The 17,500-nt window shown below is 50.2% G+C and overlaps 1 protein-coding gene across 1 annotated transcript in view; it reads right to left on the reverse strand.

Moving 5' to 3' along the window:
* The window catches only part of asxl2 (ASXL transcriptional regulator 2), a 71,091-nt gene that overhangs the window by 32,882 nt on the left and 20,709 nt on the right, over positions 1 to 17,500 (reverse strand). The window contains exons 2-4 of the mRNA XM_061241520.1: positions 16,865 to 16,947; positions 11,416 to 11,524; positions 2,741 to 2,855 (exon numbers count right to left, since the gene is read on the reverse strand). Of these exons, the coding sequence (XP_061097504.1) occupies positions 2,741 to 2,855; positions 11,416 to 11,524; positions 16,865 to 16,947 (307 nt within the window). The remainder of the gene's footprint in view (positions 1 to 2,740; positions 2,856 to 11,415; positions 11,525 to 16,864; positions 16,948 to 17,500) is intronic.

A 17,500-nucleotide genomic window follows, 5' to 3' on the forward strand; every position in this document is an offset into this window, starting at 1 on the left:
CAACCCTCAGTTCACACCTGTGAAAGATATGGGTCAGGGGGATTAAACTGCTGGGATCAATAACGTCAGAGAGAGTTAAGCTTGCAAGTTGTCTGAAAAAATGCCTGTGGGCTACTACTCAGACGTGACTTTGGTTTTGGATATCGACTTTGGACCCTTTTGAAACCAGGTTAAGGGGTTAAAACTGTCTGTAGCCCAGTAGCTAAGGTACATGACTGGAACCCGGAAGGTTGGTGGTTCCAGCCCCAGTGTAGCCAGAATAAGATCAGTGCAGCTGCTGGGCCCTTGAGCAAGGCCCTTAACCCCACATTGCTTCAGGGGATTGTCCCCTGCTTAGTCTAATCAACTGAAAGTCTCTTTGGATAAAAGATAAAAGCGTCAGATAAATAACTGCAATGTAAACCGTTTTAAGAAGGAACAACCATACCAACAGGCGTTGTGTATGGTTCCGATTCCTTCCTTTCTGACCGATGTCGTGGGTAGAATTGGGGCATCGCGGGTTGCTAGGCGAGCGTTGCACGGTTACTCAGGTCAGAGAGTGAGCTTCAGCAGGAGACAGTGATGTCTGCGCTGTGCTCGTGTCTGGTGGCCACGACACAACTGCATTCTGCCTCAAACGCGACCCGAATCACCAGGTATTACACCAGACACACTTTACAACGAGCTTCATTGGCATTCAGCAATGTGGCTGTTAACAGGAATTAATGATCCACAAATACAGTAATTAAGCATGAAATTAACTTTGGATTAGTTAATGCATTTGTTAGCAACAAACTAAGATATTTGTTGCATGATATTTATACATTAGCAAACCATAGGATGAATTTGCAATTAGTTAACCATTAACAAATACATTAACTGACTTTTTCATTCCAATATGAATTGGCAATGACTAATGTAGCTGTTAACATGAATTAATGATGGACAAATACATAAACAGAGCTGTGCAGATTAACTCCTCACTAGTTAGCTAGTTACCAACTACATTAGTTCATGCCAATTCATGGGTCCTTATTGCAAAGTGTGACCAATCACACCTCCTGCAAGGCTGCAAGGTCATCGTCATAAACAAACAAACAGACCAAAACTAAGAAACACAGAAGGGAAAAGTCACGGTGTTTTAAGCAGCTCGGGAGTTAATGACTAATCCCCGTCAGCCATTCAGAGTCTCCCTCCGTTTTACAACTCATTTCCCCCGATTTATGAGCCCGTATCCGCGCACCCAAAAGAGATATTAATAAATTCCTCTTTCGCATGTCGCCATCCGCCAGGTCTCCCCCGAAATTAACCTCACTCTCAATCCACCCAGAGCTGTTTCCTGCACTCTCCGCCGAGAAGACAGGACAATAAACAAACGTAATAAATGAATAAATTCAACGATGAGGAAAAGAGGGTGGACGCCCTGTTCGGGCGGGCAGAGGCGGCCATTTTGTTGCACTCACTGGGCAGGAGAGCGCAGGCCTCCGGGCGGCCGAGCATGGTGGAGCTCCGCGACGGGTTCGGGCGTCGCTCCCTCTCCTGCGGCACACAGCGGCAGCGACCGCCTGCTCTCAGCGCGATATCTACCCCTCCTTCCGCTCCTCTGGCGTTGTGCATGGACTGAGCTCCGCGTAGGCCGCCGCACAGCGAAGGCCAGTCTGTCCGTGCGTGCAGAGACCTCCCGAGCGATCGGCTTCTTCTGGTTTCTCGAACCTCTCCGAGCCAGCGTTTGAAGCGAAGTTAATATTTTGTTAAACGGGCCCCCCTTTTTTTTTTTTTTTTGCTTTTTGCTTTTTTCGGAGGCTGCCGCGTTATAAGGAAGTGGTCACAGATGTTATCGAGGCCTACTTCCTGTTTCTGGGGGGGGGTGTTTGCGTTGAAGAAACACTGACTAACGAAAAAGACAAAACTGCAAATGAGAGGCGTACGAGCGATGAGCACGCTTTATTCTGCAGGGAACGCCGTTCACACAGACGGCACCGTCGCCCAGCAACAGCACCGTGCAAACCCCGGACCGCCCCCTCTGGTGCAGTTTGGGGCTGTTTGGTACAACCGGGCGTGGTTCGGCGCAGTTGCAGTAGCTCAGTGCAGCTCAGCTGGGGGACTGCAGAGTGACAGTTTTAACAATGTAGACACAAAACTTTCATTGTTGAAAGTTTTCAGAAGCTGGAGTTTAGAATCTGCGCGGTCAGCAGGATCCGCCACGCTGGTTGAGCTCCGGATCCTTACACTGCTCGCCTTTTTACTCTCAGCTACATTACTTTTCCTTTTTTTAAAAATTTTGATTAATTCCAACAGTCAGACATTCGTGGAGGAACAATTTAATAGAAGATAACCGAGTTTCGCGATTTCGCTCGCTCATTCATAAATCTGGCGGAGGAGAGTTATCGCGGGCGATGGATGGGAGCCATTGTTCTCCCGGTGAGAGCGTGAACAGGGCTACACACGCTGTTCTCTGCTGATGAATGTCCCTCCAGCACAGACCAGCTCAGCAAAACGCCCTCTGTACGCCCCCGGTGGCTCAACATGGAACTGCAGCTGACGTGTCACAACCACTTTTGTACCTTTCATTGATTCAAAAGATTGTCTTCTTTTAAAACACACTGCTCCTTTAAAAACAAACTACCGCACTAACTTTTCAAAATAAATGCTGACATCATATTACTACTAACATAAGGGCACACTACAAAAAAATCATAAATTAAGTGTCCACCCAGCAGAAAAGAAAGCACGTAACATCACTGCAGGAATGGGGTCTCACCTCTTCTCCACTTGCCCCTCCGGCCCTCCTTGCTGGTGGCGGTATTCCCGTTTTCCGGACTTTGGGAATCCGAGACCACGTCACTGCTGTCCGAGCCGTCATCCGAGACCTCCTTCTGTTCACACACACACACCCACACACACACACACACATACATACACATACACACATTACATTATTATTGACATTACACAGACATTACACACACACGCACACACATTACACACATACACACATAAACACACACACATTACACACATACACACACACACACACACACAATTACACACATCACACGCACACACAAGTTGAGCAATTCATTTCATGGCAGTTTTATGAGAGCAGAGTGAACAATTTCACTCGGGCATCTGCCAGGCCAGACTGCGTTTCAAACCCTCCCCCCTCAACGGGGGCCTCAATTGATTTAATAATTTCGGCCAAAGAAACGGTCCCAGGGCTGTTGGGCTTAATCTGGCCCAATCAATACTCCGTCTGTGCACCCGAGCCCAGGACTGTGCTGCAGCGTTCGACGAGGCCATCGATCGGGAAACGCTCCACGCCAGCTCCCCCGTTCTCCCCGTTCTCCCCGTTCCCCCCTGCCGAGTGTCTGTTCCGTTTGGTTCTCAGACGGAGCGGGGAAACGGCCGAACGTTCCCGGCGGCGTTTTACGTGGCGGCCGCCCCTCGGAACTGTGGGTAAGGGGGGGGGGGGTACGCGGCCCTGGAGGACCGCCAAAAACATCACAGCGCGCAATCACTTCAGAGGTGTCCAGCGCCGACCGGACAGATCAGGAGGTCAGCAAAAAAAATACTCATCGAGGGAGGGAGAGAGGGAAGAAGGGAGAGAGAGAGAGAGGGAAAGAGATGGAGAGAGGCAAGTAAAGAGAGAAACAGAGGGAGAGAGGGGGATAGATTTTACTGAGGTAACTTTCACTGGAAAACGCAGCTTGCCTGTTTGGTAACGAGCCAAAGCCCGCGGTTGGGACGAGGCGTTTGACCCCCGGCCCTGGCTCACAGCAGTGATTAACACTCCCCCCGCGCACTCTGAGGAAGAGCAGGAGCACTAAACACGGCTGTCCGGGTCAAATTCCCACTTTTCCCAAAAACTTCCTCTCCACATCTGGACACCGAATCATCCCCCCCGGGTCCCTGACAGCTGATTGGCCGAACGATCCCTTCCGTTCTCATTACAGCACATTACAGTTATGTAGCTGACGCTTTTATCTAAAATGACTTACATTTGATTAGACTAAGCGGGGGACAATCCCTCTGCTGCAATGTGGGGTTAAGGGCCTTGCTCAAGGGCCCAACAGCAGCACTGATCTAATTCTGGCTACACTGGGGCTGGAACCACCAACTTTCCAGGTCCTAGTCAAGCACATTAGCCACTAGGCTACAGGCCCCTTAGCCACTAGGCTACAGGCACCTTAGCCACTAGGCTACAGGCACCTTAGCCACTAGGCTACATCCATCTTAGCCACTAGGCTACAGGCACCTTAGCCACTAGGCTACAGGCACCTTAGCCACTAGGCTACATCCATCTTAGCCACTAGGCTACAGGCACCTTAGCCACTAGGCTACATCCATTTTAGCCGCTATGCTACAGGCACCTTAGCCGCTAGGCTACATCCATCTTGGCCGCTAGGCTACATCCATCTTAGCCGCTAGGCTACATCCATCTTAGCCGCTAGGCTACATCCATCTTAGCCGCTAGGCTACAGGCTATGAGACATGAGACATGGCGGGACATGAGAACTGAGTTCTGATATTTTAATCGATCAGGTGCCGATACCCTGGCCTCCCGGCTGGTCTTCACAAGTCTCCACCGAGGCTTTTACAATCCTATTCTTGTAACTGAAACCCCGAGAGGATTTCTCTCCCCAGCAGCCAATCACCTCGTCTTCATCGCATTGCAGCAGTCTAGCCGTGGCCCCCGTCTCTCAGGTTATTAATCATTTACAGAGAGCGGCCGGCAGGAACAGGAATGGAACGGCGAAACGCTTGCGAAAGAGCAAACTTCCTGTTGGAGACGGATCGTTCGAAACATTAGCAGAATGTTCTGCCTGCAGAAATAGCCCCAGGTGGAGAAGCTTCTGAGAGGCTGTTACCCCACCAGACACCAGTGTTCTGCTGCAACGCATCTGCTGAACACCATACAGTAAACTCACCACGACCTCGCTCGCTCTGGGGGGGTTTTTACGGGTTTTTAAGAGTGTTTCGCCGAGCCGGCTTTTTTTGGGAATAAATCGCTGCAGATCCTGCAGTAGGAGAGAGTTCAGGAGGGGGGGGGGGGGGGGGGGTGAGGGGGTGTGTGTGTGTGTGTGTGTGTGTCTGTGTGTGTGTGTGGGGGGGGGGCTCCCATTATCTGGGCCGAACAGAAACTCATCTTTTCCCGCACTGCGTTAAAATCACACAGAAAAGAGAAAGGAGGTTTGGCCTTGGCTCATATCAGCTCATCACAGGGCAACAATCTGGCTGAGAACCTGCAGATGAGGGTAATCCTGCATGGCAGAGAAACCCTCTCTCCATCTCTCTCTCTCCCTCTCTCCATCTCTCTCTCTCTATCCCCCCTCTCTCTCCCTCTCTCTCCCCTTTCTCTCCATCTCTCTTCCCCCTCTTTCTCTCCATCTCTCTCCCCTTTCTCTCCATCTCTCTCTCCCTCTCTCTCTCGCTCCCACTCTCCCCCCTCTCTCTCTTTCTATCACTCTCTCGCTCCCTCTCACCCTCTCTCTCTCTCTCTCTCTCTCTCTCTCTCTCTCTCTCTCTCTCTCTCTCTCTCTCTCTCTCTCTCTCTCTGAAAGCAGTGTTTAGTGATAAGCCCCTAATCTCCAGGTGAGAAAGGAAGCACTGCCCCCCCCCCCCTTCTCCCCCACAGGTAATTACCTTTTCGGGCAAATACATTATCATTCAAGGGATGAACAGGCTACAGACTTCACACTCCCAACAGGCTGCACACACACACACACGCACACACACACGCACACACACACACGCACGCACACACGCACACACACACAGGGGGGTTGGTGTTCTCTTTTTTGAAAGTTGGCATCGGCTGTGATATAACTTTTCCACTGGCGCCTGACAGCGCAGCCAAACGCGGCTGAGATCAGGTCTGGCGCGGAGACACACCTACCGAGAGGCACGGGGAGGGGGGAAAACAAACCCCACACCGCCCTCCCAAACCCCCCCCCCTTCCAGCTGGAATGGACCGGCCCCGCTGGTACCGCCTGACCCAGCTCTGAGCCGCGGGGTTCTGCCTCCGAATGGACCCGACGGCCGGGACGACAGAGTGAGCCCAGGCCGTGACTCTCTCACGGAAGCCATTTTAACGGTAATTAAAGGAGCCGTCGCTGCCAGAGATTACAGCCGCATCCCGCCCTGAGACTACGGCTCACAGAACAAAGACCTGGACCGCCACCTCTGACTCACTCAGACACGGCTCTCCCGCCGGCCTGCTCCTCTCAACTCCCCTGCTACTTTCCCTTCAGGAAACAGATGTGCTGCGAGTACTAATTCATCTTGTGTTTTTTAGGATTTTTGGGCTGTATTTTTATGGTTCTCTGCTCGTCCTGTTAGGACACCATCATCTCCTAACGATATCCACCTAATTACACGGCAATTAATTTGTTTGTCCCCGGTAGAGGACACTAGTCTCTGATCTTAATCTGAAGAACCATATATTCTAATATGCTGAGACATAGCCGACAAGGGACATTCAATAAAAATAAAATAAAAAATAATATTTTTGAAAATACTTTCACTGCAACACACTGTAGACACTTGTATCGTGTCACAAAACATTTTTTTCTGTCAGGTGGCGAGAGGAAAGCAGAGACACTGGGACACACGAAACTCTGAGACTTCCTGGCGACGCCCGGAATGGAGCCAGGCGACCCGCCAGAACGCCAGCCTTCCCCCCGATCACGCCGGATCGGCCGGCCGGGAACATTCATCCTGATTTACACCGATTCATCCTGATTTACACTGATTCATCCTGATTTACACTGATTCATCCTGATTTACACTGATTCATCCTGATTTACACTGATTCATCCTGATTTACACTGATTCATCCTGATTTACACTGATTCATCCTGATTTACACTGATTCATCCTGATTTACACCGATTCATCCTGATTTACACTGATTCATCCTGATTTACACCGATTCATCCTGATTTACACTGATTCATCCTGATTTACACTGATTCATCCTGATTTACACCGATTCATCCTGATTTACACCGATTCATCCTGATTTACACTGATTCATCCTGATTTACACTGATTCATCCTGATTTACACTGAATCATCCTGATTTACACTGATTCATCCTGATTTACACTGATTCATCCTGATTTACACTGATTCATCCTGATTTACACTGATTGACACTGATTCATCCTGATTTATACCGATTCATCCTGATTTATACCGATTCATCCTGATTTACACCGATTCATCCTGATTTACACTGATTCATCCTGATTTACACTTCTGACAAGTTTCATAACACACTTTTGTTTTGTGGCAGATGGTCACACTGTGTTGCGCAGCGCTGATCGGACAGCCAGACGGAACACAGACACTTCGCGAGTCATGGATCGGTTGCACCCGGCGCCGTCGTGTTCTCAAGAACGTAAACAAACAGCGCCTCGTCACCATGGAGACAAACAGAGCCGTAAGAGCCGCGGGACGTTGCGCCACACTCCTCAGTGCTGACGAAGCACATTTCGGGGAAAATGTGGAAGTGTAAATCGGGGCCGGAGCCCGCTCCTCTCGGACCGGCGGATGACCCCGCGCCCCCCGTTTCGGAGTTTCCACCACGCGGCTCACGGGCGGTCGGACTGCGCACGATAATGAAGAGGAGCAGTGCCCGAGGGTGTTGGGTTGCGGCCGGAGATCAGAAAGCTGCAGGTTGGAGGTCTGAGCAGCGGTGGCTCAGCGGAAAAACATCCACAGGAGGGCTAATCCCATCCCGTCCCCGCGCAGTCTGCTCCCGGAGAGACGCGGAGGAAAGCCAACACCTTCACTCAATAACTTATTCATAAACCGGGGGTGCTGGACAACCAGAGGTGGGAAATCCAGGTCCAGAAAGTAAAAGTGCGCCCCCCATGTTTCGTTCCAGTCTCCCGGGTTTGTGCATGAGTGCAGTTCTTCAGCCTGGAGGCGGAAATAATGAGTGAGATCAGCTGGCCGAGTTGACGGGTGGAAGAAACGCACGAAACGCACGGCAGGACTTTCTGACCTCCTGGACTTTCCACCTCTGCAGGCGAGGCAGAAATCCAACCGACCCAAAACCAAAAGAAGTATATCACAAAGCAGGATTACCGAGATCGCTGGAAACCTGGAACAGCGGTTTCGGACTTAAATCAATTCTCCGTTTTGGAAGGTTTCTGGGTTTTACTCTTTGAAGTTATCCAGCTACTTTAGTAATCCTGCTTCGTGATACAGGCCCCTGGATCAAGGCCTCCCGTCCTGTACTGCGTTTCTCGTGCTGTGTTAGTCCAGCGCAGGGATACTCAATCTTACCCAGAAAGGCCCGGTGTGGGAGGAGGCTCAAACTTTGGCACACCTGGTTAGACTAATCGACCATGAGAGTCTTTACTCAGGACCTTGGTGAGTAGAGTCAGGTGTGTCACCGCCCGGTTGGAACAGACGCCTGCACCCACACTGGCCCTCTCTGGGTAAGATGGAGTGCCCCTGGCCTGGCACACGGCCTGGGTCCTTCAGGCACAACCCCAAACCCGTGTGGAGGTGCTGGGGCAGATTTAAAGGCCTCACCCCAATTTCTGTGTGCAGTGGCCCGGGGGAACTCAGAAGCTCGCAGCGCGGAGAGTTGGCCATTCAGCAACGTCCGCGGCGGGAGAGAGGCGTGTTCACCGCGACGGGCGTCAGACAGAGCAGAGAGGAGCAGAAACACTCGGGCAGAGGAGCAGAGTCGCACCATCGGGTCGTGAAGGGGTCCTCTCGACGAGCTCCCGGAGATGTCAGAAGCCGGGGCGATAAAAACCGCCAGAGCGGAAAGAAACCACAACACAGAGGGAACGCCGAGGCAGGGTTTTTCCCTCTCAAGGTCGATGGCGGAGGAGCGGAGCGTCGTCCTGTTAATATGCAGAGCATTCCCGAACGCTCCGTTTGGAGATAAGGAACGCCGCGCCCGGATCAATTATGTTTACGGGGCGCTGCACGGAGGCGAGGTTAGAAACGCGGGCACGCTACACCATCCATCACCCGCTTAGCACCATCACGATAAAGCCACAACACTCATGTTCATATAAATGATTTAAAAAAAGCTTTTTAAAAGGAGGGTACAAAAGGAAATGCTAGGAAGATAAATCAGGCTCTCTCCCGGTTTTTGTGTAATTGTTCCCGAAAGAGGGAGCGTTTTGTGAACAATGCCTTCGCCACCCTGGCATTTCCTCTGACATTTAACGTTTGCATTTCAGTTCTGTCCATCGGAAAACTGAAAAAATAAATAAATAAAATAAAACCCACCTGAGAGACGGCCGTGAATAATCATCGTGAGACAGGAGTAACGTCCCCTCAAGTTTGTGTCGCAAAAACAGTCCAAGAGTCAACTTCAGTCAACCAATCACAAGACTTGGAAAGGCAAGGGATCCAATGGAATTCCGTTAGAAAATGACTGGGAAGCATCCAAAGACACGATGATTGGTTAAAATCTTGCCATTATGCAAATCCCGAAGCCTCGCTCTCCAATCACAGGCAGGCAGCGCTCCTCTGCGCACATGGGTCTTGGTTCTCCGCGCTGGTTAGTGTCAGAATGTACTGAAACAGAGAAATACCCTCTGTGGGAGTAATACTCAATTAATTCATTCAGCTCAGGGGCACCAATTAAACCCAACAGCGTGAGTCTCCGCTCTGAACTTTGAGTTAGGCAACTTTATGACAGATAAACCAAACGCGCGGGGAGGGGGCTGAGTGCTCAGCCAGAGCAACGCGCCTCAGTTCAGGCCAAACCAGGGGGAGCTCAGGCCAGGCAGACCTCACAGGGGCCCACACTCTGATTCCACAAGGCTACAGCCTTACTGATTAATGTGCGGTTCATACGGAGACAGAGACGCCAGAGAGCCGTGTGTGCAACGGTATGTGTGCAAGGGTGCTTTTCTGTGTGTGTGCGCATGCACGTGGGTGTGTGTGTGTGGCTGTGTGCGTGTGTGTATACTGTATGTACATATGTGTGTGAATGTGTGTGTGTGTGTATATACATATGTGCGTGTGTGTGTGTGTGTGTGTGTGTGTGTGTGTGTGTGTGTATGTGTACGTGTACATGTTTGTATCTCTGTGTGTATATCTGTTCCACAGTCCAAGGACATGAAGTGTGAAAAACCTCCAGGACTTTAAACCTGCAGACACAGCGCCCCCTCCAGGACTGGAGTTAAACCGGCAGACACTGTGGCCCTCCAGGACTGGAGTTAAACCTGCAGACACTGTGGCCCTCCAGGACTGGAGTTAAACCTGCAGACACTGTGGCCCTCCAGGACTGGAGTTAAACCTGCAGACACTGCGGCCCTCCAGGACTGGAGTTAAACCTGCAGACACTGCAGCCCTCCAGGACTGGAGTTAAACCTGCAGACACTGCGGCCCTCCAGGACTGGAGTTAAACCTGCAGACACTGCAGCCCTCCAGGACTGGAGTTAAACCTGCAGACACTGCGGCCCTCCAGGACTGGAGTTAAACCTGCAGACACTGCGGCCCTCCAGGACTGGAGTTAAACCTGCAGACACTGTAGCCCTCCAGGACTGTAGTTAAACCTGCAGACTCTGCGGCCCTCCAGGACTGTAGTTAAACCTGCAGACTCTGCGGCCCTCCAGGACTGGAGTTAAACCTGCAGACACTGCGGCCCTCCAAATGTACTTGCATATTAATGTGTAACTTAGGACTGTAATATATGCACAGTACCAGAACCATTCCCTGAACACAATCTTCAGTGGAAGTTCCTGAAAGTTACAGACCTAAAATCACAAGTAGGACACAGACCTCTAGGATAGAATAAAGTGTGGAGTTAAGTTTCACGGTCTCCGTTAATTGGAGTTGGAGAAGATAACCGAACTATGTGACAGACCATGACTTTCTGACGATTCCCAATTTAAGTTTAGACAGGACGCTATCGCCTGCAGTCCCTATCATAGAGAGAGCAAAAACGGTTAACTTTCAGAAAAAAAGAACAAAACTCAGCTAAAGGTTCGAAACAGTGCGCCTTTCCTTTACTACACAGAGTTACTGTACATTTGAACACATAAATACATGTATACACACACACATTCACGCACTTTAAAGCAGGCTGACCTACATAAACTCTTCCACAAAATCACAAAAGGAGGACCTAACCCTGGACTCATATTTTCTCTCCTGAGACCCAAGAGAAAAAAGTTTCAGTATTTCACTTTTTTTTTTTTTGCATAATACAAGTGTCTTGGATAAAAAACATGTTGCAGTGAAAATATTTTCCAAAAATATATATTTAATTTAATTTAAATTAAACGTTCGGAAAAGCGGAAAGGCTTTCGGGAACTTTCCCCCCCCCCTTCTTTTCGGAATGTCGTCTCTGTAAATACGCTGTGCCTCTCCCTCTGGAGAAGCAGCCGACTCAGAGCGGCGTTCCGACACGGCGTTCCGACACGACGTTCCCGACGCAGCGTTCCCGCTCACCTTCAGCGTGTAGACTCCCATGCGGCCGGGAACCTTGTAGAAGATGCCCTGGTCCCCGCGGGAGTTCGTGTGCAGCATCGCGTTCAGGCACGCCAGCGGGGAGGTGCCACTGGGGAGGGGAGAGAGACAGCCAATCACACGTCTGCTTTGAAGGGAACACACCCCCACACCCCCACACCCCCGCTGTTCCGGCACCTTCTCCCTTTGCTTTGGGGGAATCAGTCAGAACTTAAAGAATAGCGCTTTCTCCCATCCTGACGGAAAGCGTTGCGTATCAGATATGCACGGAGGCTCGGTCGGAGGGAAATACGTGGCCTGATGCAACATCGCGTTATCCACTGCTTTTAACAATAAAATAAATAAGGATAAGTCAATACTCCAGTGAGACTAAATAAACGGGTACTTTCTGTACGCTACCGTACGCATGAATTATGGATTCGCGGGGTGGCAGGTGTATTAATAATGTGTAAGTGCTCATAAATAATCTAAATCTCGATTATCAGAGAAAAGAAACACCATCGTTATGGAAATGAGACATTACACGGAGATGGTGTTTGATGAAGAGTGTTTAGCGGAGAGGCTGACGACACTGCCGGGGAAACTAATTTGTGGGCAACAACCTATTTTGGTTGATCCTCTTTAAGAAGGCTAATCACAGATCCTGGTCCCGGAGAGCCGCAGGGTCTGCTCATTTCTGGATTCAGCTGAAGTCAGGATCGTAGATCTCCAGTTTAATGTACATTATATACAGTGCGCATCAGGGACACGGAAATATTTTGTTTTTCGTCTGTTTCGTTTTGCCTGGGTTTTCCACTTCAGAAAAACAAGATGGGAATGGCCAAGACACACAACCATTTGACTGAAAATGATCAAAAATACATTGTGTCAAAACCAGAGTTATGAACACTGTCATGGTGCCAGTCACCTTTTGCAGGTGAGCTAACGTTAGTGACGTTTGGGGGGGGGGGGGGGGTGCAAAGCAACAGGGGCGTGCCGGAACAGATCTGGGAGAGGAAAAGTACCATAAAAGGATTGTTTACAGTCACACAGGATCTGCAGGTTAATCAAACGACAACAAACACACACTTCAGTATCCACACTGACCATAAATTAAATATTGTGAATTCATATCACGCACAATATGAGTTGAGTTGAGATAAAAAGATAAAAAGGACAGAGTAAAGTGGGTTGGGGGGGGGGGGGGGGGGGGGTGGAGGGGGTTAAGGTTCCGTACCCCACCCAAAAATAAACAGACAAAAAAATAAAACCGAATAAACAAATAGTTATTGGATTCACACACAAACAACAGCAGCTAAAAACGTAGTGCTTTTCATTCCCACAATCCTCAGTGGCAGAGCATGCTGACGTGTGTTAGAACAGCCGTCGGTTATGGCCGAGGCGAGAAGGACGGTCTTCGAGTGCGCAGGACAGAGGCGACGGCCGGGAGACCATCTCCTGGGGCAGGGAGGCCACAGGGGAGCGCTAACCGCTAAGGCTAAAGGCCACAGCAAACCCCCGCTGTCCTGCACCCCTGGGCCAAGGCACGCAACTGTTTACCATTCAAATCCACTTCTGTGCTCGATTGATCTTCCCTGCTGCAACCAACCAGCCAACCAGGAGGAGTATTCCGTAGGTTCTAATACACCAGGCAAGATCAATCGAGCACAGAAAATGGTTTGAATGCAAAACCATTATGTATTAGACCCAGGTCTGGGGGTCCCGTTTTACTGAGGGGTGGGGGTGGGGGTGTCAGTTTTTAAACTACAGTCACATGCAGGTACCAAACGTTAAAAAGAGGGTCAGAGTTAGTCCATTTCAAACACAAGAACAGTTAAAGAGAAAGTTTTTTTTTTCTTACCTTCTGCAGACACAAGAGAGACAATGAAACCAAAAAGGGCAAAGAAATAAAAAAATAATAATTAGAAGTTTATGAGGACGAGTATAAGAGCTGGTGTTCACACAGAAACGACAAACAAAACAAAGATGGTGCACTGCACTGGATCAAGAAGCACAAAAATGCAAACGTTGACATACTGGGGGGGGGGGGGGGAGCGGGTTCAGATCATCAAAGAAAAACACAAAACAACAACAACACCCCTCCTATATTAAGCACAGAGCTTTGCTGGAAACACAGGGAAGGATTCTGAGCGTTCAACTGGGACTGAAACATTTACCCCGTGTTTGTAATAAAGAAAGAGAGAAAAACAGAACACAAATCCAACGATTCACAGCGCAGGAGACTGGGAGGCTTATGCAAGCGGTGATATAATGCTGAAGACTTAGACGAACATGGAAGTGATTTAAAATATGAATGAGGCTTAGAGCTGGTATTACAATTCATTGTAATATCTACAGTATGACGATTGGGTTTTGTGGCTCAATTACACGGTACAGTTGCACAAAATCTGCACCATGTCACAAAGTGCTCCCGGGTTTGCCGTGTAAGTTGCAGTCTTTCGTACTGCAACTTGCTCTAACCCCAACCCCAGCCGAGGACAAGAACAGCAATGTTAACACAAACCCAAGCCCTAATCCGAGCACGAACCATAATACTAACCCTAACAAAAACAATGGCCATCACTGCACCATTTACAAAGACCAAGCAGACCAGAGCAGACCAACACCCTGGCTGGACTGTATAGATGTACCAACGTGTGTACGAAGCCAGGTTTGAACACAAAACCTCCTGGCTGCCTGGCTCTGTCGCTACCCCGCTGTGCCACACTGGTGTTTGGGCAGAGAGAGATAAAGGGGTAAATGTTTGAACACACAACGTCCTGGCTCTGTCCCTACCCTGCGGTGCCACACTGGTGTTTGGGCAGAGAGAGATAAAGGGGTAAATGTTTGAACACACAACCTCCTGGCTGCCTGGCTCTAACCCTACCCTGCGGTGCCACACTGGTGTTTGGGCAGAGAGAGATAAAGGGGTAAATGTTTGAACACACAACGTCCTGGCTGCCTGGCTCTGTCCCTACCCTGCGGTGCCACACTGGAGTTTGGGCAGAGAGAGACAGTGAGTGAGCCGTGTCTCTGGCACACAGGGCGGAGGAGAGGCAGACGCACATCAGCTCTGAGGGCTCATATCCCCGATCGCTGCGATCCGCAGCCGGGCGGTGTGCAGAGGAGGCGCTCTGGCGGCCAGGCGCAGCGCTGATTAAAACGGAGGCCTCCGCCTGGCGCAGATCAAACCTCCGTCCCCAAAACAAAACCGCAGCGCGGGCACAAACGGCACCCATTTGGAGCTCGTTTCACCTCGCTCGTTAAAAAAACAACAACAAATAAATAGCTTTTACTTTTGAAAAACCAAGAGCAGGTATTTATTTTCTTCTCTACCTTGTTTCCCCCGCCCCCCCCCCCCGATACACAAGCCCTGGTCGGTGTTCCGTCCTCATTAAAACGGAACACAACCCCTGAATTGATTGGCCGGCGGGGCGATTTTCAGGGGGCCTCTGAAGACAGGGGCCGCTCCCGCGTCGTCTGCGGCGAAGTTTACTTTCGTTTTGTTTTGTTTTTAACCGCCACGCAGACAGCTGAGGTCGGCGTCTTCCATTGTTATGGATTTATCGCGCAATTACCGCTAAGCGCGCCGGCTGTGGCTAATGAAGTCAGAGGGGGATTTGTGGGCCGGTGTTTACTGCCTGAGACCCACCGTCACGCCCGGAGCACCGGGAACGGGGGGGCGAAACGTCTTTCTCATCCAGACGAGGGAGCGTTTGTCAACACTGTGGACTTTCGCCAGAGTCCCGTCGAGCATCCGTCAGGTGAACGCCGACGTCTTCCGTCTTGCGGTGATAAACACAGCGCTTCAACGCCACGCTGTTTAGGCCACATATTTACTCCAGACGTGTGAAAGGTCTCCTTCCAGCAGAGTGGTTTATATCGTTCCGCAGAAGAAGAATTCCTAGCTCAAGGTACTTTGTCGGGCAAAATTGTCCCTTGTCTCTAAGCTTTCACACCTCACACCTATGACAGAGGGTTCCATAAAGAGCTAAGAACGGTTACTCTACAGAATCAAGTCAAATAAGGTATGCTCCATAGAGGACTAAGAAGGGTTCCTCTACGGACGCGAGCCAAAGAACGCCGTCTCTCTCTTCTGAGCGTGTACGTAGGCAGCACACAGAGCCTCGTCCTTCAGGGACCCGGCCACAGACCACAGAGGTCAGAGGTCAGCGGTCAGAGGTCAGCGGTCAGAGGTCAGCTGAGCGCTCGATGCCCTGGCGGCTCTCGAGACGGCGAGGCGGTCGGGGAGATCCACGGCCCGTTTACGCGGCGCTGCCCAACCTTGACCGCCAGGCGACCGTGAGTCCGGTCCCGTTGGGAGTGAGGTCCGGTTCTGCTCCGACGGCGACCATCTGCCCCGGCCCGCCCTGCCCCGAACTCACACGCACGGTACTGACACTCAGGGTGTCGTCAGTCTTTGTTTAGAGTCCCCCCCCCCCCCCGCACGGCGCCCCTCCTGTCGGGAACAGACTGCAGAATTACTCATTAGTTCCCTCGTTATCGCACGGGTGTCTCAGAATCCTACAGAGACCCCCGTCAGACACCTGTCGCCTCCTCCCCCTGCCCCGACTCGCCCGCAGGCCTGGGGACCGGCCTCGCCACGCCCTCTCACTGCAATACCGTTTATTCAACACACAATTTATATCATCACACACTGCCCACTCTTATCTTACTGTTAAACAGCTGCTTGGTACAATTATCTTTTCGGGCATATTCATCATTTTTCATGTGTCTCAGGATTTAGCCTGTATGTAAGTATGTACTGTATGTTGTCAATATCTTCTTCTTCTTTTTTTTTTTACACTGCCTTCAATTGGTGAATGTAGTCCACACTAAAGGGTGCAAAAACGTTCAGACAGGGTGGTGCACATGCAGAGAGGGGATAAACAGGACACTAAGTCCCGCCCTCAGCAAAACATCCAAGATCTGTTTCCACAAAATCCCCAAACGATCTCAGTGCCAGGACCGATCTTATCCCTCATTTCGGAATGCCCAGCTATATTTGTCGGCCAGTCCCATCAGTACAGTGGCCTCTGAGATTTTGGGAGAGGGTAGCGTCGCTCTGCGGTCTGTCCCCTGGGCTAGGCGGCTGTGTCCGAGGGCTACGCCGCATGACTGATCTACCATTAGGGGGCACTCTTGAGCTACGCGCCCAGGACAATCCCACCAATGGTAGCCCTGCCTCCCCAGAACAAGCCAATCCTGCGCTTCCCTGTTGGGCTGGTAGCCAATCAGCACTGCTGCTGTCAGTCAGGATTCCGCAGAGACCATGGGATGCATCCAGTGTCTTAGACAATGGGGCGACCGCCACTTCAATTTAAAATGTAAAAAAATTGGGATTGTGATCCAGGATCAGTCGCTAAGGTTCCTATGTTAGCTTCACTCTGATTGGCTAACAGGCAGAACCTGGTTTGGTGAGGAGGATTGTGGGAAGGGGTTAGAGCCGTACCTGATTTCCTTCAGCCCCTCTCTCTGGATGACCTGCAGGATCTCTTTATGACTCATGGCAGTGTTGGGGTACTTCTCCAGGACCTGGACGGAAGTCACAGAAACACACATTACAATCCACTACATTACATTACAATCCACTACATTACTATCCATTGCATTACATTACAATCAATTATATTGCATTACATTACATTATAGTGATGAAGCAGACGCTCTTATCCAGAGCGATGTACAATAAACTTCACTGAGGAGGAGAGAGGGACACGCAAACGCTGGGGGGTTTTAACACCAGGCTTGATATGGTGCTGGATCTAACGTGAAGATAAACTAAGCATGAGGTCAGTTTTTAGTGGCAGAAGAAGGCTGAATGGCCTGTTCTCAACAGGGGCAGCGGATCAAACTGGCAACCCTCCGACTGCCAGACGACTGCTCTTACTGCCTGAGCCATGTCGCCCCCATGCTATGTTATGTTAACTGACGAGGATTTTTTAAAATCATTAAATCATTCAGTCATTAAATCAAGACAATAAATCCCTGGGAGAGATGTTTGTGCAACAAAAATCTTTGCTATGCAATGTATAATTTTAAAAGATTGAGAATGCATCAGGAGAAAATGAACAGTATGGGAAATAAA

This window comes from Conger conger, chromosome 5, assembly GCF_963514075.1.
Source record: "Conger conger chromosome 5, fConCon1.1, whole genome shotgun sequence".
Taxonomy (NCBI): domain Eukaryota; kingdom Metazoa; phylum Chordata; class Actinopteri; order Anguilliformes; family Congridae; genus Conger; species Conger conger.